Raw genomic sequence first — 25522 nt, forward strand, 5'->3', positions numbered from 1 at the left:
GCCAGAGGGCGCTCCCATGCAGAAACTCCAATTTTGCCACAGAAGAAGTAGCATTACAAACCCCATAGATATGTATAAAGGCTAGATGTCTCGCCCGCGCTGCTGGCCAATTGAGTGGAACGTCCGCATTTGGCGACCATCTTACCACAGGGCGCTCGCTCACTCGGACCATTGTGTTTTAATGATGCATGTACTTTTAAATGACCATAACTTGCTCAATTTACACCAATTTTCAAACGGGTTGGTTTCTTACAAACATTATTAACGTGGCTATAATTATGGATGCTTTAAATGTTTCATTAAATTTTTTTAGTTTAAGTATGCAGTGTCATAGGTACCTCTTTGACGTTTATAACAAACCTAACCGTTTGAAAATCGGTAGAAAATTAAGCAAGTTATGGTCAGTTAAAAGTACATGCATCATTAAAAACAATGGTCCGAGTGAGCGAGCGTCCTGTGGTAAGATGGTCGCCAAATGCGGACGTTCCACTCAATTGGCCAGCAGCGCAGGCGAGACATTTAGCCTTTATACATATCTATGGGGTTTGTAATGCTACTTCTTCTGTGGCACAATTGGAGTTTATGCACGGGAGCGCCCTCTGGCTTTTGGATGTGGCGGTATTTCACCGTAATTCATTCAAATTCCTTCATTGAGTAAACGTGCATTTGCACGATAAATTGTTACAGCCCTAATTTGAACTAAGCTAATCCACTTTTTATATTTGCTCGTAAAATGTTTTTTTTTTTGTAAAAAGTGCTAACCATAAAAAATTGCTCGTTATCAGAAATAAATTACTTTTGAAGGACTCTATTGTTATTGATTCTTTGCAGAAGTTTACCGGAAGTTACGTTTGTTCCACAAAAGTTACGTTTGTTTATATTTTTGCTGCTGAAACCGTCTATACAGTATGTGCAATTAGCTGTGCTCCTATATTCTGTCTGATGCTTTTGTGAAAGTTACATGAGCTGTCTTTAGCTGTCAAAAAAGTGTGATACAACTGAAATGTTACTGTTCAGTGTTTTCTGTCAGTCACAAGGTTTCCAATGTGGATTTATGTGCTTGTAATGTTTTCTTTGTCCCATGGCACATTTACTCAAGTGCATTTGTATGTCTTTCTGTACATGTTTCAAGGCTACAGTATATATTGGCTTTCTGTTTATTATTGTTGTGCTTGTTTTACAGACCAGTCTTTCTTGTGTTTGTTTTCTAGGAAGGCCATTGCCAAGTCAGGCCTACAGCACCTCTCATCTCAGCCCAGTGCTTCAGTCTTACCCAAGGGGGATACGGAGAGAGAAATACGCAGTACAGTGGACTGGAGTGTGAGTAACATAAACCCAAATAATCTAGAACTTTATAAAAACACTTGTGAATTGTAGTGAACAAGTCTGTTTAAGTGAATACTTTGTGTTTGTGTGAGGGCAGGAATCAGCTTTGTATGGAGAGCACATCTGGTTCGAGACTAATGTCTCCGGAGACTTCTGTTACGTCGGAGAACAGCACTGTTACGCCAAATCTCTGGTGAGTAATTGTTTAAATGTATGATTTTTCTTTCTAAAAGGATCACAGAGGTGCTAATGAAAGGATAAATAAGCAGACAAGGAATAAGATGTGGAATGAGAGCTAGTGGTGCCAGAAGTATTAGATTGGAAGTGGTCGAAGATGACCGAGTTGTATTATCAATATATTGTAGCGTGAGCTCATGAATAATAATTTGCTCATGAGATGTTGCTAGGTAATCTCTGTAGACCGGCTGGTCAAGTTACCTAATTAGTACAATAAAATGGTTGGGCTCTTGAATATTATTCATAAATTAATGTGCTGGACAGAGTTGTTTATCCGTGTAGACTATCCAAGCTGTTTTGGCATTGAAATGCAATGCTAAGACAGAATAATGTTTGCTCACTTATTAAATGAGAGAAATGTGTTTATGAAGAATAAAGGATGGGATAAAATAATGAGGAAAAACTTTAGCACGATTTTATAATTCTCCTCCAAATTCACTAATTCCACCCCTTTCATTAAGGTTTAATGCTGCCCCCTGGAGGCTTGGTAACAAAATATATAGTTGTGGAAGAATTTTAATTTGACAAGACTTTTTTAAGATGTAAAATAAATCTTTGGTGTCCCCAGAGTACGCATGTAAAGTTTTAGCTCAAAAATTCATATAGATAATTTATTATAACATGTCAAAATTGCCACCTTCCAGGTGTGAACAAAAATGGGTGTGTCCCTTTAAATGCAAATGAGCTTATGAAATGCAAACACTGATTGCCATAATCATGGTTTATTGAAATTAAAAATTCAAACTCAATTGTGCTGTCAATTATTTTCTCTTTCACTCTCGCTCTTTGCACTTAAGTGCAGTGCCGTGGTTGGATATTGCAGATTAAGGGGCGGTATTATTATAATTAGATCCCCTTTTGACATCACAAGGGGAGTCACATTTCAATGACATATTTTTTCACTTGCTTGCAGAGCACTTAAACATGGAAAAAGTCAAATTTTCATAAAATATTTCCTTTAAATATAATGTCATGTGCACAAAATCATTTTACTTTTGCTTTTTTGAAGGTGTATTTCTGATAACCAACAGTAGACTGTGACTGTAGAAGAAAATTTCTCATTTGTGACCTCAGTCAAAATCTGATTCAGACTTTCTCTTTTCTCCGCCTCTTTCTTTTTCCTATTTCTTTAATCACAGCAAAAGTCTGTTGCTCGGAAAAAATGTGCTGCCTGCAAGATTGTAGTTCACTCCATCTGCATTGAACAGCTGGAGAAGGTGAGTCTTGTTTCCAGTGGCAACACTAAGGCAGAGGCATGATCAGACACTGCATCACAAACCATGCATGTTCCTCCCCTCAGTTATTGGACTGGAATGCTCCACCTCAGGGGGAGGGGCTTGATGAGGTGTCCCTTAAAGACCCATCATTCAGAGTGAGAAACCCTCTAGGTTTATTCGGCTGGGCTAATGGATCACTTACACTTTCTGATCTTAGCAAAGATTGATGACTGTCTGGCTTAATAAACCTTGAACGTGTGCACAGAAATAGCAGACCCTGTTAACACCTGGAGACGCTAGCACTCTTTTGTCTCTCTGTGATTTTGAGATTTATAATCTGTTTAAAGTTCAGGTAAAGCTGTTTTTTCCTGCACGAAGCAATGGACACAAGGTGAAAACCCATATGATACAGAAAGGTTTCCTAGCCAGACATATTCTTTCTTTCCAGTTCCTTAATCACTATCATTTTGATTTATTCTGTGCAATTATTTAAGTCAAACAAACTTTTCATTTTGTTATGTTTGGGTGAATTTTTTATTTAAGCCACAGATTTCAAGTTTTGAATATGGACAAACTTCACGTCAGGGGTGTGGGACTGATTTTGGTGAAATTATGTTTGATCAGGGGTGTTTTAAATCATACTTCTCACTAACCAGGCTAACAAACTCGAAGCACTGCAGTCGGCATATGGTTCTGGTTTTTCATGGTTTTCTCTGTTTAAGTAAAGTTCTGTCATTGGATGTCTTTTTTACAATCTGAGAATATCTTCTTATAATGGAAAGTAGGGGCTTAGTGGGAATCTCTAAATCTGAAGATGTTTCCTAAAAAACAATCTTGCAATTAGTTGTCCTTTCCCTTAAATTTCAGCTGTTGAGCTTTCAAAGCTTAAGGGTTAAAATTGAGAAGTGTTGTTAAAAATGCACTATTGGCTTTGTCTTTCAGATAAACTTTAGATGTAAACCATCTTTCAGGGAGTCAGGATCGCGAAACATCCGGGAAGTGAGTCTTTCGCTCTCTTTCCCACTCATTCCCTTTCTTCACTTAATTTCTTGATCTCTCTCGTTCTGCCTATTTTTCCTAATCTGATTCATGTAAAACCATCCAGAGCTCAATATAAACAGCCAACAGCAATGCTACTAATTGTAATTTTATTTCATTTTTAGTTTTCAGATTATTAGTAATAGATGAATGACCTAAGGCTGATTCATTCACACTGCAGGCTAATGCTGATGCTGTTTGCTGTTTAAATCTTTCTTGTTCCTTTATGAATTCTTGTCACTTTCATATCCACTCTCTTTGTTTTCCTTTTCCACATCCTCTCTCAAACTCTCACTGCTGTAATCCATCCCATCGCTCCTGTCCTTCATACCCTGTTCCTGTGTGTGCACTCACTCCTCCTGTCTCCCATCATGCTTTGGTGGGTTAGTTCACCTGGCGCCGCAAAGCTTTCAAAGGTTACCGTGCAGTGGAGCAAATAAGAGGTGCTGTAGCTCAATGCAATGCACGCACCTCTGTTACAAAGGTATCGCACACATACAGTACCTGTACATATCATTCGCGGGCATCACACACACACATTGACTCTAAATGAGGTTATACAGTACCTAGCAATTGTTATGTTTTAAAATATAGCTAATTAAAATGACTGCATTCTAACGTAAATCAAATCCAATTATGGATTATCCCAAAAAAAAAGTATGCTTAAAAAGTCTGTTGTCAAACATGTCGTATTAGTATGTTACTCCAAAACACATTAGCTCATATATAATATGTATAGCATACAGTTTCCACACAAACACAGCTCCTGAGGTTTTCACGGTCTCCATCAACATGATCCCACATCAGTTTAATGAATGTTGAATTCTGTAAATGGGGAGTTTTTATGAAATCTTGTGTTTTCTTCTTATGGCAGCCTGCAGTAGTGCGACACCACTGGGTCCATCGGAGAAGACAAGAAGGCAAATGTAAACAGTGTGGAAAGGTTTGTAAAACAAATTTCCACTAGAAGTGTTTAGTGGAATTACATTTTATATATTATATGTTACATTTTTTATTCTTTACTAAGTTGTATAGTTTTTATTATGTAATAGTCATATTCTTTAATTTCTGTTTGCAGGGGTTTCAGCAGAAGTTTGCCTTTCACAGTAAAGAGATTGTAGCCATTAGCTGCTCCTGGTGTAAACAAGCAGTAGGTTTCTCAGCTTGTGTGTATTTCGTTTTAGTGTTATAGAGTGTGTAAATGTATGTGTGTGTGTGTGTGTGTGTAACCGGCCTGTTTGTCTTTCCACTTGTCTGCAGTATCATAATAAGGTGACATGCTTTATGCTGCAGCAAATAGAAGAACCGTGTTCATTAGGAGCACATGCCGCCGTTATAGTACCTCCAACCTGGATCATACGGGTCCGCCGACCTCAGGTACTTAATACGCACACACACTCACAGAGTTGTTAGCTCTGTACAATATTTTTTTTATGTTAAAGATCAGTGAACTACATGAGATGATTTGAATTTGGTGACTCTATATATTATTTAGCTATCTTATTTTAATACAATATTATTTGAGTAATAATTGTATTAGGTGTTATTAACAGCAGCAAAGTTTAACATATCCTAAAAAATATTACCCTCGGTATATAATGCTGAGAAATATTCAACCTGAACTGAATTGTTTAAAACATTACAAATGAAATGGCTCTGAATTGAATACGTTTACTTTTCAAATTAAATTTTTTTGATAATTGGGGTGTTGTTTGTAATGTTATTTTACTATTTTTCAATTGTAGTCATCACTAAAGTCAAGCAAAAAGAAGAAACGAACGTCTTTCAAACGGAAATCCAGCAAGAAGGGAGCTGAGGTATGAATCCAAGCAAGCAATTCAGTTTAATTTTGTATAACACGACACGTATCACAGTGCAGTACTGTACAGTATCAGCAAATACAGAACATACTGTACATAAAAAGCATACATATATGTTCATTTGAACATACATCAGCCACACTTTAATGATAATATGGGCTAAATACTATTGGACATTAGTTGAGGAAATGTTGAAAAAAGTGTCCTTGTCTGGGCTAAAGTCTCATAATCTATGAGATAAGCATCATCAAAGTTTGATTTCAGTCACTGATTTCTCATTAGGTATGTTTACATGCAACCAAATAATCTGTTTGTAATCGTTTTGATGATCATAGTATTTTCTCAATCGTATGCAAATATACGTTGTGCACACATGCAGAACATTTGTGCTTACGGCGCGCATTCACACGGGGCGTAAGCGTTAACGCTTAACGGAAGGCTTGTCTGAAGCGTGGCCAACAGCCAATCACAGTGGCCGCTACACATTCTCCGTTCTTCCATAAACGTAATTGGATGGCTCTACCTAGGTTATTTGCATAAGCGATCTGATTAGCTGACGCACGCGTTGCCACTTGAAAAGTTGAGAAATGTTCAACTTCTGCCGCGAGCAATGGCACTGACGCGGCGCCGACGGATCCACAATTCAGTTTGGCAACGCATGACTTCACCCATTAAAAGTGAATGGGAAGCGTTAACGCTGACGCCTCGTGTGAATGCGCCGTTACATGACTCTTATCAAATAAACATGCAATGGAAAGTAAGGCAATGGCCACACACATTATTAAGGTATGGGGTCACGTGCTGTATTCTGCAGCGTTCATGTGTACTTTCATAACATTACATAAATCAATAAAATAGCGTTGTGCTTTTTGAAAATGTTGTTTTCATTGCCTGTATCTGCAAACTTCTTAAGAACAACTTTCTACAACTCAGCTTTGTACATTTATCCAGAGATAAAGCGTGAACTCGATGAGAGATGCTGTGAGCTGGGTGGCATTGCCAAGTCCTCTGCTTTTTTCAAGCTCAGATTTTGGCTACTGTCTCCGCGGGTTGTTTTTTTCTCCTGCATTGGTATTTGGGCTTTGAATAGTCATTGGGATGCTTTTGGGGTAGCTTTGAATGTCCATTGGGATGGTTTTGATATGCGAAGCTGGCAACCCTGCACAGACGTTCGGTTCTGATTATATAGGTACATGTATACAAACATTTTAATCAGATTGCATGTTTAAGGGTCCATGTAAACTGTATTATCGTAACCTTCAATCGGATTAAATTCAGTTGGGTTTACAAAATTTTGTGCATGTAAACAGAGCCACTGATTCCAGTCTTTGACATAACCTCATTCAATCAATATTAATGATATTAAGGATATATTTTCATTATGTTCTTTACATCTATGCAGGATTATAACTTTGTGGGTCAGAAAAAGTAAATGTAATGGTTATACATATTTCGGAGGAAAGGGAGTCCATATGATTTACAAATCAGAGAGATTCATGTTATGTACAAAAATTTCCTTGTTTACCAGAAATGATGCAAATAAATAAAACACTTTGCACTTTACATCTTACTCTCTTTCTTGCCAGGAGGCTCGATGGAAGCCCTTCATAGTGCGACCTATTCCCTCTCAACTCACGAAGCCACTGCTGGTGTTTGTAAACCCAAAGAGTGGAGGAAATCAGGTATTGTTGTTATTATTGTTGTTGGTATTGTTACTACTGTTACAAGTACCACTAGTAATAGTTTTTTAACTGGCGCTCTTCTCTTGATCTTTCCCAGGGAGCTAAAATCATTCAGTCCTTTCTGTGGTATCTAAACCCTCGGCAGGTCTTTGATCTCAGTCAGGGGGGTCCTCAGGAGGGGTCAGTACCTGCATATAAAAAAAAACATTTTACACACGCCAATCACAATGTTAATCACTATCATGTATTTGTTTTTAGGTTGGAGATGTATCGCAAAGTTCACAACTTGCGTATCCTTGCCTGTGGTGGGGATGGCACGGTGAGTGTTTAATCACCTCATGTAAATAGAGTAGTGAGTGTGCATAGGAATTATAAAGCTCCTCAGGAGGGGGTGAAGCTGCACTTTTATCTCCCCGCCTCCAAAAGATGATTCCCCTTAGTCATTTGTTTGAATCAGTTGAGTCATGTGTTTGAGGAGTTTCTGACATGTAGTGCTGATGCATGTGTCCTGATGTAACCCATGCTGTCACGTCTCCATAATCCGATTGTGTGAGCAATGAAGAGCATTAAAGTGTAAATTGGAACATATTTTGAGAAGTGCAGGAATAACTGAACTGCCTAAAGCGCAACAGAAATAAGGAGTTTAAATTCACTCGTTTCATCAGTCCTACTCTACCTCCCTCAGCTTTTTCTGAGAAAAATCACATTCTGCCACATTCTTCATTTTTTATATGATTTCACAAGATATCTACAGTAACAATCCAGTTTTTGTTGTTTAGGTGTTAGATTTAAAGGTGCAGTGTGTAGATTTTAGCAGCATCTAGAGGTGAGGTTGGGTATTGCACCCCTCCCTTTCGAATAGTAAAGAAGCTATATAGTACCAATTACAGGACAAGCATGTCATTGTCAGAGATGACAGAGTGACAAACACACTCTGTACAGCAGTTTGTCCATTTAGGGCTACTTTAGAAAAATGATGTGGCAAAATGGCGGCTTCCATTTAAGGGGACCTGTGGTGTATGTATATAAAAAATGGCTCATTCTAAGGTACTACAATCAATACAGTTTATTATGTAAGGTATTTATACACCACTGATAATATAGTTGTGTATATTATATTGCATTGCTGTCAAAAGATCCTTCTAAAATTTACACAATGCACCTTTGATATTTTTACCACAGGTGTGCTCATATTCTCAAGCACACAAACTCACACTCATGTTAAATTATGCTTTGTTTCAGGTGGGCTGGATCTTGTCCATTCTTGATCAGCTGCAGCTTAACCCTTCGCCTGCTGTGGCAGTGCTCCCTCTGGGCACAGGAAATGACCTCGCTAGGACGCTAAACTGGGGTGGGGTGAGTAAAACCTGCACATCTAGGTTAAATCAAATCCAACTCAAATACCCTAAAGTTCATTTAATTAACAATTTTCTAAATGAAACATTTTAATGTTTACTAACATACTACAATGTATGTGTTTGTGTAGGGTTACACAGATGAACCGTTGAGTAAAATCATGTCTCACGTTGAGGATGGCAACATTGTACAGCTGGATCGATGGAATCTGATTGTGCAGCCCAATCCAGATGCAGGCCCAGAAGAAGGAGATGAACAGGTGACGGAGAAGGTAAGAGCTCTGTCCACCTCCATTCTTTCCTTCCTGTGCTGTTTGACACACATACAAAACAGTTGTATTGTTAGATGAGTGCGACAACAGCTGAAGTGTGACATTGTTATTTCTGCTCCACAGCTCCCCCTAGACGTCTTCAATAATTATTTCAGCCTTGGTTTTGATGCTCATGTGACTTTAGAGTTCCACGAGTCTCGAGGTTAGTGTAAAGACAATCAGTTTATTAGTAAGACTCTGTGCTCGTATGAGTACGAAAGTTGCATGTGAGGTCAAATTGAATTGTGCTCATTGAGAATAATGTTTTTTTTTACTCCTCAGAGGCCAACCCTGAGAAGTTTAACAGTCGATTCAAAAACAAAATGTTCTATGCAGGAGTAAGTTAACACTCACACACATACAGATACACACACAGACACACACAGTCATGTTCTCATATAGTACTGGATTCATTAACACATGTTAATCAATATAATAATTGCAAGCTCCTATTTTAATTGCATCATTAATAATGATGACAGTGAGATGGTGGTGACTGTGCTCCTGTTTATACCTTGTTATCTATTTTGGGTGATCCAATCACAAATGATCTGTTTTGTAGACACATCATTGTTTATACCTAGTAGTACACATGCATCTCAGATGTGTCCCCTGTGATGACTTGAGATTCACTTATGAGTCACTGTATGGTTATAAAGTGCAATAACAAACAAAAGCTCAAAAGGGCAGCATAGTACCTTTTTCAAATATGCTTTTATGTCTTGGCAAACATGATGTTTCAAGCAGAATGCTCATCATTATTTTAGTCACCGAATGATTTTCTTTTAAAGCCGTGTTGTAACACAATTGTCGATTGACAGATTCTTTACTCTTAACTTAATGTTTTAGCTCAACAGATGTGTGCTCATTTGCATCAGGACAGATTAGTGTTTTGGCTTCTATCAAATGATAGAATTTTGTTGTTCTGTTTATGCCCCGACATGATTGGTTCCCTGAAATGGATGTTAATACCAGGTGTAAGCAGGGCCAGTCTTTCTTTGTGGAGTTTGCATGTGTGTCAGCGTGCGTTTACTCCATGCATTCCGGTTTCTTCCCATTTCCAAACGCCTGAAGGTTTGGGGAATTGAAGATATCAAATTGATGTGTATAGATTAACCGGTCCTCTCCATAAATATAGCCATAGATTCTGCAATGCCGTTAAGACAAAACAAACAAACAGGACCAGTAATGTTAACAATAATAAAAATGCACATAAAGTTTGTTCTTTTTTTTTAACAGACAGCGTTTTCTGATTTCTTGATGGGCAGTTCAAAAGACCTGGCTAAACACATCAGAGTGGTGGTAGGTACAGAAAATAGAGCCTTTTGTGAAGAGGAAAAGAGGAAATGTTTGTATGCATGCATGTGTGTGTGCGATTTAAGGCTGAACTATATGTGTCTGTGAAGTATTTGCATTTTCATTTTCTGCCTTTATTTCTCTTGGGCTTTAGGGCTCAGAGGAAGCATCTTTATATCAATGTTGACATTTATTCTTTCACTATTATTGTTGTACCAAATTAAATGTCAGATTTAAATTACCACTGCTTCTGTTTCCTTTTCTCTAGTGTGACGGGACAGATTTGACCTCTAAAGTCCAGGATTTAAAGCTACAGTGCCTGGTCTTTCTCAATATCCCCAGGTTACAAATTCTACCCACTTTTGTATCTTTGTCCTTCCTCCATTTTCTGCTTTTCTTGCTATTCCTCATTATGTTAGTACTAGATATGTCTGTGTGAAGAAATGCGTTTACATTTATGCATTTTTCAGATTCTTGTATCTAAAGTGGCTTTTATCCAAAATGAGGAAAGCAATAAATCAATTGTTCCAGAATTTTTTACACTAACATATTAATGTTTAGATGTTATTGGTTATTTCAGGTACTGTGCAGGCACAATGCCATGGGGAAATCCGAGTGAACATCATGACTTTGAGCCTCAACGTCATGACGATGGCTGCATTGAGGTCATTGGTTTCACAATGACATCACTGGTATGTTTTACCTTGTTGCATTAGATTAAAGTGACCTAAGATCTCTTAGAATCAGTTGTGCTAGTTTACATTCTCTCCGTTGTTTGCTGTGACTGTAGGCTACGCTGCAAGTCGGAGGTCACGGCGAGAGGTTAAATCAGTGTCGGGAGGTCACTCTCACCACCTTTAAGTCCATCCCCATGCAGGTGGACGGCGAGCCTTGTAAGCTTGCACCGTCTGTTATTCACATTTCCCTTCGAAACCAGGCTAACATGGTGCAGAAAACCAAAAGACGCACATCTATACCACTGCTCAATGAGTAAGTGCAGCATGCACACTTCTCTGTATATGAGAACACACTCGTGCCTGTGTTCATACACACAAGATCTTCATACATTTTTTATGACATTAAAAGAGCGTGACGGTGACAGAAAGTTAAACTGGTTCAATGTCTCTCTCTATTAAGCTGTTAATGAGACGTTTATTGTGATATATAAGCTTTCTCTGTCTCATTGGATTTCTCTGACAATGTCGAATTATAAATATTGTCCTCATAAAGGCCTGCTAAAGACCGACAGGTTTATTTTTAGTCCAATGAATTAGATAATCATTCTCCCAGAGGTTTTGTTCATTTCACACCTGGCCAGTTTTGTGAAGAGGGAGCACTGCACTGTTGGCAGATAGGTTTCTAATGAGACCCATTGTTACTTCCCTAAAATGGCTGAGGGCATGAGGGAACACAACATAAATAATAGCAAAATAACAGATTTTAAAGCCACTGTTTAGGCAGGTACAATACTACAGTATACCAGACCAAACCTTTATCATCACTATCACACATTGCTATGATATAAAGATTCAGTCAGTGGGATGTTTGTTCATCTTGTGTGTTGTATGTTTCTCTGATCTTTTTCTCTCCTGTAGTCAGCAGCCGTTTCCAGAAAGATTACGGATTAGAGTGAATCGCATCAGCATGCATGATTATGAAGCTCTGCATTATGACAAGGAGAAACTCAAAGAAGCTTGTGAGTATAAAATACAGCACACCCTCAATAGCCTCTTTCACACAGTAATACTGGTAAATTACCATGAATTTACCAGAATGAATTTACCAGTAAATACAAAAATGTGCTGTTCACACATGCAGTGACATTCCGTCTTTTTACCAGTAAGACATCATTCACACATCCGTATCAAAATACCGGTAAATTCGGAGAGAAAGCGGAAGTTACCTGTGGCGCGCGGCCGGCGAGCTCCGTCCGTGTCGTATTTGTAAACGACTAGTGATGGCGAAGTGAAGCTTTCTTGAAGCAGTGAAGCTTTCAACCCAATTGTATCGGAAAAAGGTTCATTACTCGAAGCTTTTCAAATCAGAGCTCAATGAGGACCTCTGCTGGTGAAAGTGCTGTTTCACAACATGTTCCACAACTAAACAACGTATTAATTATAAAAGCAAAACTTAATGGATTGACAAATTAAGGATAGATTCATAAATAAATGTAACAACATATTAAATACATGACCAAAGCGTGTTCCATTTCATGCGAATGGTACTCCAAACAAAAATAACAAATTAAGGATAGACTGACTCAAAAGTATAAAGTGTGAACCAATAAAAAATATATCATGGTATTAAGTGGAGCAGAAAAGACTTTTCACTACTATATATATATATATATATATATATATATATAATATCTCATAAACTCACTACAGTAATCGATTCCGTGTAATGCAATACTCCAATACAACCCATGAGGGCGCGCCGCGCATCGCACAATTCTAAACCTTTAAATCAGAAAACGAAGCAGTCACGTGGGTGTGTGTGAAACGAAGCTTCGGACGTCATTGGTCACGTGATTTTGCCAGAACGAATCAAGCTTCGATACAAAGCTTCAATGAAAATCGGTTCGTTTTTTTGACACACGCTTCGGAGCTTCGGTGTCACTGGTAACATCACTAGTTATGACTTAATATCCACGGTCCGTATTTTGTTGTTTTCACATCTGTGGCAAACGGTCGCGAAGTTGCTCGTGACCAAACAACATTGCGTTAGGCGGCGTCAAACGGAACCTGCGCGTTTGCACATTAGGCTTCACAGATGGTGTGCTAAGGACGTCGGCAATGTGGCAATTAGATGGTAAGCTGTTTTAAACAACTTTGGTGACGAAATGTGGATGTTAACTTCAGGTGTGCTCGACTTTTAAGCAACATGTGTGTGGAAACGTCCGTAAACAGTCTGCGTCACCTGTATAAAAAACTTTCTGATTGGCCCGCCCGATCTGTCAGCGCGGTCTGACGTCATCTAAATGCCGGTAATGCTATATTTTTCGTTCACACACAGCGCTTACCGGCAAATTACCGTTAATCTTACAACCTGTCTTACTGGTAAATTGGGAGCACTGATTTACCGGAAAGGTTCTGTTCACACATGACATGTTAACTGCAATTTACCAGTAAATTACCAGTAAAGACTGTATGTGTGAAAGGGACTATAGTCTTATCACACTCACACATGTGCGGCCCATTCTGAGTTCACTGCATGCTAGTTATGGCTCCACTATAAAAGTCTTACAGTATTGTATGTAGTGTTGGGGAAGCTACTTTGAAATTGTAGTTAGATAAGCCACAAGCTGCTACTTAGTAAAAGAAGTTCAGTTACAGCCAAGCTGCCCATCTGAAAAAGTAGTTTGCTACACTACAAGTTACTATAAAAAGTAGCTAGCTACATTACAACTACTTTGCTTTTACAGTAACATTATATTACAAGCACGGTATAATTAGTAATGAAGAATGTTTTAAGAAAATGATTGGGGTTTAAAACAATGTAATTTAATAGTAATACACAAATGTTTATCTCAAAATGAGCATCTGCAAAATTGCCAATGAATAGGCATAAAAAAAGAAAAAAATATGACTTTTTAAATTACTTTTGAAACACTTTTATTTCAGCTCTTTATAATAATATTTATGAAAAGTTATTATTCATTATTATCAACAAACTAAGATATATAATTAAATCATTGCCTTTGTGGTTTGATCTTCCATATCTGGATTTTTTATCTGTCTGATTGGCAGAAGTTTTTATTACAGAAATAGGTTCATTACAAAACTGTGGCAGGACAGATTGGTTTTTGGGCAACCATCATAGTTTAAGTGATCAGTGGAAAACACTGATTGATCACTGCATTTAAAATAGATATCTGCATTTGATATAAAAACAATAAACCAGGACAATTAATTTAAAATGGCTATGTGCTTGAAGTTTTCGACGCAGACAGACAAGTCTTTTGTTTGCACAGATAACATAGGAACGTGTAAGCTTTGTTAATGTTTGTTTCTTTAAGAGACATGAACTTGGTCAAATAAGGCCATAGGCAATTAATCATCAGATTGTATTGTCATGCCATCATTGACATATCATTACAATGGGCTTGTCGACTTAACCACGACACATTCTTTAGTTAATCATCAGATAATCTGTGCAAAGATGCATGACAGAACAGTAAATGGCAGTAATGAGCAACTTTAGTTTGTGATCTAATATAAATTTCACAAGATTTATTCATTCACAACTTGCATTTATCAAACTGTAGTTCTATTTTTTACCGCTAGATGTCATCCTATAACCGCCGTGAGTGTTAATGGTCTCTGTTACAGGCGTTTAGTGGGTCTGAAAGAATATATTTAGATTAAGTTTTATATTGCTGTTGTGTAATGACACAAAGCATTTTGTCCAGAATCCATCAGTGTTGTTAAACATACGATTAAATCTCTGTTTTGTAAATATATCGAGATCTTTTCAGCCCAACCATAAATTATTTTGTTTTTGTTCAGAAGAGGTGTGTATATGTGTCGAGGGCTTTTGTATCAGTAGTAAAACTATCTGTGGACCTATGGAAGTAGATCAGTATGTGTGTGAGAGAATGATTTGAGCTTAGAGTTGTTCTGTCCTTCCTCTGTGATACAAAAATAAAACGCACATCACTCCATCTCTTCTGCTCAGTGCTGTCAACCCCTCTTCACTCTTTTTGAGCTTTGACAATACCACCAACTAGAGAGAGAGAGAGAGAGAGGGAGAGAGAGAGAATGCAGAACAAACCTGAATTGAATTTGGGAACGACTGTTCAGATGTTGCTAAGCAACCCAACATTCTTCAATGGAAAGACCTCTCCCATCTCCCTGTTTTCTCTCCCTCTGCCTGCCCTCCCCTGTTGCTCTTTATCTTCCACTCCACCATGCCAAAAAAACTTCTAATTCACTTGTGAAAGCTAATTTAATAGAGAAATATCACCCTAAATGCATTAAGACTAGGCTACATCTGTGTCTCAAACAGGGTAGGCATTACTAATGCTTCTCCAGCTTTTAAAAAGAAAGAGTATCTTTATAACATCAAAGTCTGCACCCTAAAGTGAAAGTGTGTAGCTGGTACCTTTTCCGCATGGTAATTTGGACACAAAAGTGTTCATATCCATAACTGGACACATGTAACCCTCCAGCAGCCATGCACTCCACTTCATATTCACTTTCTCTCAATAACAGCAGACAAAACTGCAAACTTAGGCCCTTGGGAATAAAAAATGCATGGAGTGATTATAAAGGTTTTCCCATCTCCAGGGTCCTATTCATCACATCCTATTGCTGTCTAGACTAGTGGATTAGTTTAAATCCGCTTGGTTGGCTCTAAGCTAGTACTGCTTGGACATGGCAGATACAAATGCCATAAATCATGTTCATCAACATTTCTGCGTACAGACACATGCACAAAGGCAGAGAACAATTAGCCAACATTGCTGTTGGAAGATTCTGTTTCTCTCTCCCTCTGCTGATCAGTATCTCCTGAGAGGAAAATATGGGCCATGTTTTTCTGCAATGCACAGCAGCCTGTTACTGTGAGAATTATAGAACGATGCTGTTTCTTCTCTGCATCTCTCCCTTAACTTTTCTTTTGTGTCTGTCTTCCCATCCTCATCTCAGCAATCCCACTGGGTCTCATCGTCGTCCCTGGAGACAGTGATCTGGAGACCTGCCGTGCTCACATCGAAAGACTACAGGAGGTAAAAAATGAGCGTGTGGGGTTAACAGATGGAGTGGGGTAAATGTGAGAAATGAGAAAAGGAGAGGACAAGAAAAGAGAAAGGAGGGGAGAGGTGTTTGATTAATGATAAGGATACAGATACAGTAAGGAGCATAAATAATACCTTTTAATGTAATCCCAAACTGTCTTTTTTGGAGTTCATCGCGTCCTTCAGAGAACCGTGGATGCATATGGATAATAACTGGATAAATATGCAAAATATTGTTTGTTTTTGTTGCCACATGGCAGGCAGGAGCTGGGGACTTTGTCTTAAAGGAATAGTTTACCGAAATATAAATTTTGTCATTTTATTCACATCAATGTTGTTTAAAACACACATTACTTTCTTCTAAAGAAAAGACAGAAATATACGTTTGTATACACAGTATATATGTTATATTTTATTGAGAAAGTTGATGAATGTGAGTAATTATATCACACTTAACATTTTTCAGTTAATTGATCCATGAAAATCTCAGAGAAACACACATCCTATTCTTAGCAGTTTAAAAAGATCCTAGGGGCTAAGGTTTAAAATGTGAAATTTGGTGTCTATAAAATAACTGATTGTCTTAATTGTCTCACACAGTGCCATCATTCATTAATTCATTCACCCAACCAGCAGATAATTAATATGTGCTCCAGGGTTTCCTCTTAGATGGTTGTTTATGTGTGGATTTGCTACGACAATGACTACGTTTAGGTGATCATACTTTGGTGATGCGGGATGTATCTGATATGATGATGATGATGATGATGTGTGTGATTTTAAACTGATGGTCTGTGTGTCTGATCTGATTGGGCATGAGTATCTAATTCAATGGGGTCTCCTGCAGGACTTTGTGTCATGTCACCCATCTCTACAACGACTCCAGGTGGGTAAGACACCTGAGAGAGGTGAGACAGGCACACCTGAAGCACTTTCAGGAACAAATCTGGAAATACAGATTCAAACAAATCAAATGATTGTGTTATTTGTACAAGGCCCTAGAATTTTATTGACATTACGCATTGAACCCTAAAAACTTTACCTTTACCAAAAAATAAAAAGGCGCAGAGTCGGATACGAATGCAAAATCAGTAGCGAGATAACACAAGGAAAATAGTTTGTTTTAATTAGGAGCTTAACATCATCCATAAAGTAGAGAATTTCATAGTTCATCCTGAATATCCCTTCTCTGGGAGATTTAGGACGCTCTAGCACCTCCTAGAAACCAGACATAAAGAGAACCCTCATTAGTACGCCGATTGCCTCATGACATATCTTAAGTAAAAATTTCAAATATTCATAAATTACTGTGTAAGGGCTTGGTAAGCTAAATCCTCTCGCTCAGCCCACCATCCCCTGCATATTTCCCCAGGGTCCTAAGTGCTCCCGTGTGCTCTGTACAGTTGGATGCGTCCATAGTGGGCTTTATAGAGAATGGCAGCTTTGTGCTGGTGGTGCATGCAGGTGTTGTGTTCCTTTTGTGTTTGTGGGTTCTGTAAATATAGTCTTTGTAGTTTATATATGATGTTAGATGTCAGATTCTTAGACCCAGTTGCATGGCTTTGATGGATAAGTTATAGTCCTTCAAATAACAGTCTGGAGCTAAGGATAGAGGTGAACTGATGTAATGTCAGCTCTGTGTGTGTTTGCTGAAACTTTGGCATATTGTTCATGTGCTGTTAGTCTCTACTGTAAGTTACACAAACTGGCACTAATCACAACTTTTCTCCTCTCTGTTCTCCACCTCTTCTCCTCTACCTCTCTTTTTATTCTCAGGAAGGTGATGGGACCAAATCAAAGGCTTTATCGTCTCAGAGGCTGTCACCCAAATGGTGCTTTCTCGACTGTGAGTATTCTTTATACTGCAGTGCTGAAGAGTGTCAGGTCTGTAATGGACTGACGTCTGATCTCTTGCCTTTCAGGTCACGTTGTACAGTGATGTATCTTTTACTTACAAGTTGTTTTAATCAGTGTACAAAGCTGTAGGTTTTTGCAAAAAGTAAATCAGCCTTTCAAAATCACAAAATACTCTTTATTACTCTAGCTATGACTGTGGCAATAGAGAGTCATAAATCCTAATAGTAGAGAACCAGAATCTGCTGTGATATTTCAGGGTTAATAAGGGGTTCCAGTGATTACTGTCAGCAGGAGAGAATTAGAGCCATAGAAGGCGAACTTAAATTTGATTTCACCATATTAACTTCATGTCTGCATTGATGAACTCTGTGGGTACTCTGTGCTCCACCAGGTCACACCTGGAGATCAGTACAATCTCTGAAAGAGGCATTACTCATGCATGCAAGTATACTGGCACACGTGCATGCATGCATACATGCTAGTGATGGCATTTTGAATATGTTGTAGTATTGCATGCACACTCAAAAGAATGGGTCAGAAGGGGACAAACTCAGCCATTGGGTTAAATTAACACAGAAAATATTTAAAGGATTAGTCCATTTTCTTAAAAAAATCCAGATAATTTACTCACCATGTCATCCAAAATGTTGATGTCTTTTTTGTTCAGTCGAGAAGAAATCATGTTTTTTGAGGAAAACATTCTAGGATTTTTCAAATTTTAATGGACTTTAATGGACCCCAACACTTAACCGTTTTCATGCAGTTTAAAATTGCAGTTTCAAAGGACTCGCAAATCCCAAATGAGGCATTCAGGTCTTATCTGGCGAAACGAGTGTCATTTTTAGCAAGAAAAAAAAATGCACTTTTAAACCACAACTTCTCGTTTTCCCCCGGCTGTGTGACGAACCAGCGCGACCTCACGTAATTGCGTAATGACGTCGAAAGGTCAAGTGTTACATATGTGAAAGGCACATCTGCGGACCATTTTAAACAATAAACTGACACAAAGACATTAATTAGGATCATCGACATACAACAATGTCGGAACGGTCCTCTTTCTCCACACTTGTAAACACTGGGGCGTAGTTTTGCATACGTCATCCGTGACCTCTTGATGTGATGACGTATTACGTGAGGTCGCGCTGGCGCGTCACAGGACCGGAGAAGACAAGAAGTTGTGGTTTAAAAGTGCATATTTTTATTTTTTATTGTCAAAAATGCTAGATAAGACCCTTATTCCATGTTTGGGATCGTTTAGAGTCCTTTGAAACTGCAATTTTAAACTGCATTAAAACTGTTAAGTGTTGGGGTTCATTAAGGTCCATTAAAATGAGAAAATTCCTGGAATGTTTTCCTCAAAAAACATAATTTCTTCTCGACTGAACAAAGAAAGACATTAACATTTTGGAGGACATGGTGGTGAGTAAACTATCTGGATTTTTTTAAGAAAATGGACTAATCCTTTAAATTTGACCCAACAATGGGTTAAATCCACCCAGCGTTTTGGGATAGAACAACCCAGCATAGGTTAAATTACGACTTAGGGGTTTGAGTTTGTCTATTTTGACCCAAAGCTGGATTGAAAATAATGAGTGTGTAACACGTAAAATGAATTCATGAAGATTTATATGAGGATTCAGTGGGAAGTTTGTTCCTATAGCACAAAAAATAATTGGCAAAGTGTTTTTGGTGTAGAATGAGTGCCACCATTACTCAAACACAATGCACAAACCACTCTGTCACGCTTAGTCATCTCAAAACAATTCATAATTCATGTTTCATTTTATTTTCAGTTAGGTCTCGGGATAAAATTGATTTAATAATGTTCTTCGGTTTTTATTTAAATTTCTTTATTCTGTATAATGAAACTGTTTACAGTATGTTAATGTTCAGGCTATTTTTATCTTTGCAATATACTCCACTAACTCCTTATTAGCCTCCCAGTGTGAGTGAGTGTGTTAGGACAAAGACAGATGGTATAAGACTGTATGACAACATTCTCAAAGCTCTGTAGTAATTTGCTTTCTGATCAGTGTGAAGCTGTGTGAATCCATCTGGATTACCGTCATCCCAATCCTACCTAATTAATCGGAGGAACTGAGCCCTCGATACAGAGACTGTCACTCTGTTCATTCTTCGATTTTTAATAAAACAGTTGATGTCTTCACCTTATGTAGCAGCACACAAATGTAGTGTCAGTTTTACGAATTTAAAGCAGAGTCAGGCTTCCCTTGAGCATTTCAAGACACTGGAAGTCAATCATCATAGCACACAAATTCCCCTTGTCAGCTGGGTGACATTTACATAAAGCCGGAACTGCCACACATTAAACTGATAAAATGACATTATATCTCTTTTGACTTCACTCCTCTGCTCCAGTCTCTCCTTTTACTCGTCCCACTCATCTCCTCATTTGAAATGTAAAGAGCTTCTGAGGGCTTTATTACCCGAGTCCAGAGCTGTACCATGAGACTTTTCATCACAGTGATTGTGGCGGCACTTCTGATCTCAGCTCAGTGTTATCAGGTTGCTGCTGAAATTGTTATAGGTTCAGGTGGAGGTTCAGTCAGATCTGAGACCAGAGTTGTACAGTTTTAATGGCTTATTATAAAGCACATTGTGCCCCAGATATAGAGGAAGAATGCCACTAGGGTGTAGGGAAACGAGTGCACATTACCATTAATTGTCCTACAAGTGTACTCTTTATAGATATGAGGATGAGTTATTAGAGGGTTTTCTTTCCCTTTGTGGGGTTAATTCACTTCGTTGAGATCTGCTGCCACTTTTTTGCTCATTATAAAGGATATAAGACTGCTTTGCGTGCTAGAATCATACACCTCCACATACCTGACCTGTCTACTTTTAGTGCCCTCTGATTTAATCTAATCATTTTACTGATATCTAGCCAGCCGTGTCATGAGTCCACACTTACTTTAAGCATATGCCGAGTGCTTTCCTGTTAGATGCATTTGCATCAGTTTATCAAAATTGTGAGCTGTTGAAACAATACAGTAAATGACCTGAAAGTAACAGCAAGAGAGCTTTGGTGTCTTCTCTTTAGTTTGAACTTGCCGTTGAATGCACCTGATCAGAATTGACCTGTTTTTTATGTTTTGTGTTTACAGCTACAACAGCAGATCGATTCTACAGGATCGACCGAGCTCAAGTGAGTCTTCCGTACAATACCCTTCAGTTTATTTTAATAGCTACGATTTTGTATCCCCACATTGTATTCACACGTGTATGCCGTTTATTTGTGTCGCCCCTACAGGAGCATCTTAACTACGTGACTGAAATATCTCAGGATGAGTTGTTCATTTTGGATCCAGAGCTGGTTGTCACAGAGACGGTCAGCACATCACCGGGCATGCCAGACCTGGTGGATTCCTCTGAAGATTTCCCATCCGTTCCACTCAAATTCGCCTTCCCATCATCTTCCTCTTCTCCACCAAACACACCTGCACCCAGGTGAGACACAATAAACATGGTTCAATTATAGAAAAAGCATATACATACAAACCAAGAAATCATGCTGCACACTTTCTTGAGATACCCTAAACACAAACATTTAGTATCTGGTTAACTGTAGTACAGTAATACAGTATGCATCTAGCGCCTTTTGACATGAATTATTTTTTTTTATAAATTAGATTTTTTCGACCAGAAACAATATGTTCATTATTAACTAATAGCTAGTTTTTAATGAGAAAGCAGCTCTTTTGTCCTGTAACATCAGCCATAAGGCCACTGAGTTATACAGCACTGAGCCGTCTGGTGGCAGTGTCGTTCTCATAGTCGAGTTTTGTGCAAATGGTACATTTACAACATTAATTCAACTGTACTGGGAACAGTAAGATTAACATCCACCTAGGGCATATATAATCATTGCCTCTGAAAGGCTGTTTCTATGTGCTTGAACACATGTGGGCAGGTTCATACGTGAATATATTTGCTTGTTTTTGTGTGGGAATGATGCGATTGTGAGATTTTGTGTGTAGCTGGATAATTGTGTGGCTCAGAGCGAATAAAACAGAGCGTTTCCTGCAGCGCAGTGCTTGATCCGATCCGCTATTTTTAGCTGCCTGAAAAAGTCATACAGCACTGAAGCTCTGCTAATCTCCTCTATGTGTGTGTGTGTGTGTGTGTGTGTGTGTGTGTGTGTGTGTGTGCGCGGAGGGGGTAAGAGAGCTAGAGGGAAAGAAAATACATAATTATTTTATTTTTTATGATTTAGTTTTGTTTAGTTTTTAGACAATTATGTTTTTCTGATCATTTAAGATTTACTTATTAAAGTTTAAATTGACATTGGCTTAAAGTGCACCTATTTCATTATTTGGTATAGTACAATGTGTTCGCGTGGTGAACATATCGTACATTTTTGTAGCTCCAGATTTCCCTGTCTTCCTGAAACTGATTTCACTGCACTGATTCATATAGAAAACTCATTTATTTGAAAAGTGCTGTGTCCCTGATTGGCCAGCTAATCTGTACGTTGTGATTGGCCTGAATACTTCTGAGGTCAGCCGGAAATATGATTCTCCTTACCGTGTTTGAAAGATTTGGTCACAATGCAATGCTAACAGGAGTTAAAGCAACACTATGTAGTTTTTTACCTTTAAATAATGTCTCTAAAATTATTTCAGTGATAGAACAACTTTTAACTGGACAAATTGTACTGTTGCTACAACCTGAGCAGCCTCCTAGCTGCTACAAGCACACTTTGAAAGTGGTGGTGGAGGGTAGGAAACACAGCCCCGCCCCTCCCCCTGCCTGCAGAAAGTGTCTGATACCAGGCACTGTTGCGCTTTTCAACCACATGGGGGAGCTGTAAGTCATTTTTACATGGAAACTACATAGTGTTGCTTTAAGTTACAGAGTCCGAAGCGAGAGGAATTATGATAATGTCAGTCTTGTCTACATCACCAATCCCAGGAAATAAACTGTTGCCTACAATCCTTGTGTTTGTTGTAGTCCAAGAAAAAGAGATTTACATTTGAGCCAATAACTCGCATCATCATTTACTTTGGGGTGCGTACCTTTTGCATATCGTTGACATGTACTAATACACACCTACACACCAAAGGAAATGTAAAACCGTGAATCGTCTAATTGGTGCTTTTAAAGCTGCAATGTGGGAATTTTAGAAGGATCTTTTAACCGAAATGCAATAAAATATATATATAAAGAATGATCAGTGGTGTAAAAAGACCCTTAAAGACCCTTATCAGTGGTGTAAAATGACCCAAAATGAACTGTATAAGGTGGGTTGCGCAAAGTCGCTTTGCTGTAGCAGTAAATGACACAAAACAGTTAAGTCCAACTAATGACAAGAAATGACAATTATTTTGATACGACAAGGTATATCAAGAATTAAAAATACATTTCATTAATAAAATGACAAGGGAAGTAAAGAATACAAAAAGAGAAAAAAGGGCACTTTGTCATGTTTCTATTTAAAATTATGTTGGTAGGTCCTGGGATAAATTATACCTATTTAAGGGGCCAATCACACCAAACACATTTATTAGTTGCAGGTGCCTTTTTTGAATGAATTTCTATGGGCAGTAAGCATTATGTGCGCTGTTTATGCTTGCGTCTTTTGCCGCAGCACGCATTTTTTGAAGAAGCGCTGAGAGCGGAAACGCGCCCGACATCATTCACGTCTTTCCATTGTCTAATCGAATGAGGGGAGAGGCGGGCTTTCCGTTGTGGTGACAGTTTACAGTTGTTCGGAACAACCGAAGATTGCAGTCACTCACTGTTTCCTGTGTGTTTGTGCACCTCTCACCCTCAATCAAGGTCAGAGCAAGCGTCCTCTTTATTAAAGTTTTTTCTAATATTACAGTTAACAGCAAAAGGGCCCTCACACTTCAATATTTTATTGACAAGACAGCTGACTCGGGGGTTGCCTAGCAATATAAAAAGCTGCGCCGCATTGGTCTTTTTTAAAGTGACCAAAAAACAGGCTGATGCACCTTGCGTTTCCAAGCGTTTAAAACGTGTTTGGTGTGATTGGCCCCTTAGTGGGTCATGAAATGAAAAGTTTAGGAAACCCCTGCCCCAAACGGACAAACTGTTCTATAGATCGCATTTTATTACTACGTTGTCTAATACTGCAGTATGTACTACGGTAATCATGCTAGGATTGATTAGGGAGTAGTAGTTATTGTATCTTCGACCTCTGAGGTATCAGATCCCTCACCCAGTTGTTCTGAAGCAAAACATTTGGACCTCAGGGCAGAGTTAAGTGGTTTAATGAGTCCGGACAGGCCGCTTCTTTGGACATTACTTTACTCTGATTATGTCATGATTGTATAGCCAAAATCAGATAGGAGCTGTAGTTTGGCCTCCAATGGGAAAATATTGAGCGAACACATACGGCACTTTCAGTCCTGTGTGTGTCCTAATGCTGCTGCAGTCATGTGTTCTGAGACGGTTAGGGATCATTGGTCTTTAATCTTTGTTTTGCATGTTTGATTTGGAGCACATGTGGCTATAATATGTGTCTTATATCTAAATTAAATGTCCTCGGAAGTTCTCTATCCATAGTTTTCAGTGACCTACAAATATTTAAATCACCTCTCAGCAGAAGACATATTAAGATATAAACACAAACTACAACTTTTGGGAACCTGATCCTGTGTTTGTATTCTAAAAACCGCAAGATTCCTGTCATCCACTTTGGTGATGTTTACATCTGTTTTGTGAAAAAACCCTTGCCTTTCAATGGCTTCAGGATTATATTCATAAAACAATATGATATAATGTTAATATTTTTAAATAATGTTAATGAAAAGACCTGAAGACAAGTTTAATACTCTTTGTACAACAATTTATCTAATAAAGATGCATTTCGGATTTGCAAACATTGCATTTCGGATTTTCACATGACTCTTTAGCCAACTTCAGCAGTAGTGTAAATAATCTTTGTAGTTGGTTGCCTCATTATGTGACAACAATCCAGGTAAGAAAATTACACAAAGATATGATTTATGGCTAAAATTTACAATGATTAATATAGTTAATTAATTCTAAATGTTACATTAATATTTTAATGTGTTAATATATCCAGTGTTTACATAAGGTTACTTTTGATGTGGTTACTGTAAATATGAGACGGCTGCTATTGTTTCCCCTCACTGGGGACAGAGACACATTTGACACAAAGTTCACAACTTCCTCTTTTCTGGGTTTTCATTTCTAATGCCATTTTGTAGAAACATAGCCCAAGCTTGTCATCTCCTCATTGGTTCTGTATAAAGGCTAAACAGAAGAAATCACTTAACCTGCGGACAACAGCAGATAGCGCTCTCTTGACCTTCAGTAGGGCGTTCCACTAAGTGCGTAAAGTCATTTGAAACCTATCGATTGCACTTTTAGAGTTTTACTGTCTGCTTTCTATCACAATTTTTATGGACTTATCTGCCTGTATGTCCAATTCATTCTCAGCCACCTGTATATGGGTGTATGGGTATTCAACATCAAAGATGAAAGTCTCTTTATTTTCAAAGCAAGACTAATTAGTGTATTAAAAAGTACATCCATACAACTACAAAAACTTTATTTTTCTTTGAACATCCTTTTCTCCCATATATTTTTTTTGTCATTTTTATATTTCATTTGTGCATTTATGTATTAGCAACATG

General features: G+C 38.2%; 1 protein-coding gene across 14 annotated transcripts in view; it reads left to right on the top strand.

Moving 5' to 3' along the window:
• The window catches only part of dgkza (diacylglycerol kinase, zeta a), a 108164-nt gene that overhangs the window by 56924 nt on the left and 25718 nt on the right, over window positions 1–25522 (top strand). For 6 of the 14 annotated variants that reach the window (XM_065289462.2, XM_065289465.2, XM_065289463.2 and 3 more), the window contains 27 exons: window positions 1212–1320; window positions 1424–1519; window positions 2703–2780; window positions 2864–2935; window positions 3723–3779; window positions 4207–4302; window positions 4693–4761; window positions 4897–4968; window positions 5079–5195; window positions 5564–5635; window positions 7225–7320; window positions 7418–7500; window positions 7579–7639; window positions 8563–8676; window positions 8807–8947; window positions 9071–9149; window positions 9269–9324; window positions 10226–10288; window positions 10551–10624; window positions 10863–10974; window positions 11073–11272; window positions 11878–11978; window positions 15931–16010; window positions 16867–16905; window positions 17796–17865; window positions 21002–21042; window positions 21148–21344. In XM_065289462.2, the coding sequence (XP_065145534.1) occupies window positions 1212–1320; window positions 1424–1519; window positions 2703–2780; window positions 2864–2935; window positions 3723–3779; window positions 4207–4302; window positions 4693–4761; window positions 4897–4968; window positions 5079–5195; window positions 5564–5635; window positions 7225–7320; window positions 7418–7500; window positions 7579–7639; window positions 8563–8676; window positions 8807–8947; window positions 9071–9149; window positions 9269–9324; window positions 10226–10288; window positions 10551–10624; window positions 10863–10974; window positions 11073–11272; window positions 11878–11978; window positions 15931–16010; window positions 16867–16905; window positions 17796–17865; window positions 21002–21042; window positions 21148–21344 (2445 nt within the window). The remainder of the gene's footprint in view (window positions 1–1211; window positions 1321–1423; window positions 1520–2702; window positions 2781–2863; window positions 2936–3722; window positions 3780–4206; window positions 4303–4692; window positions 4762–4896; window positions 4969–5078; window positions 5196–5563; window positions 5636–7224; window positions 7321–7417; window positions 7501–7578; window positions 7640–8562; window positions 8677–8806; window positions 8948–9070; window positions 9150–9268; window positions 9325–10225; window positions 10289–10550; window positions 10625–10862; window positions 10975–11072; window positions 11273–11877; window positions 11979–15930; window positions 16011–16866; window positions 16906–17795; window positions 17866–21001; window positions 21043–21147; window positions 21345–25522) is intronic. The other 8 variants (XM_065289464.1, XM_065289466.2, XM_065289460.1 and 5 more) reach the window with 6 other exon arrangements.

Source organism: Paramisgurnus dabryanus, chromosome 2 (assembly GCF_030506205.2).
Source record: "Paramisgurnus dabryanus chromosome 2, PD_genome_1.1, whole genome shotgun sequence".
NCBI classification, from domain to species: domain Eukaryota; kingdom Metazoa; phylum Chordata; class Actinopteri; order Cypriniformes; family Cobitidae; genus Paramisgurnus; species Paramisgurnus dabryanus.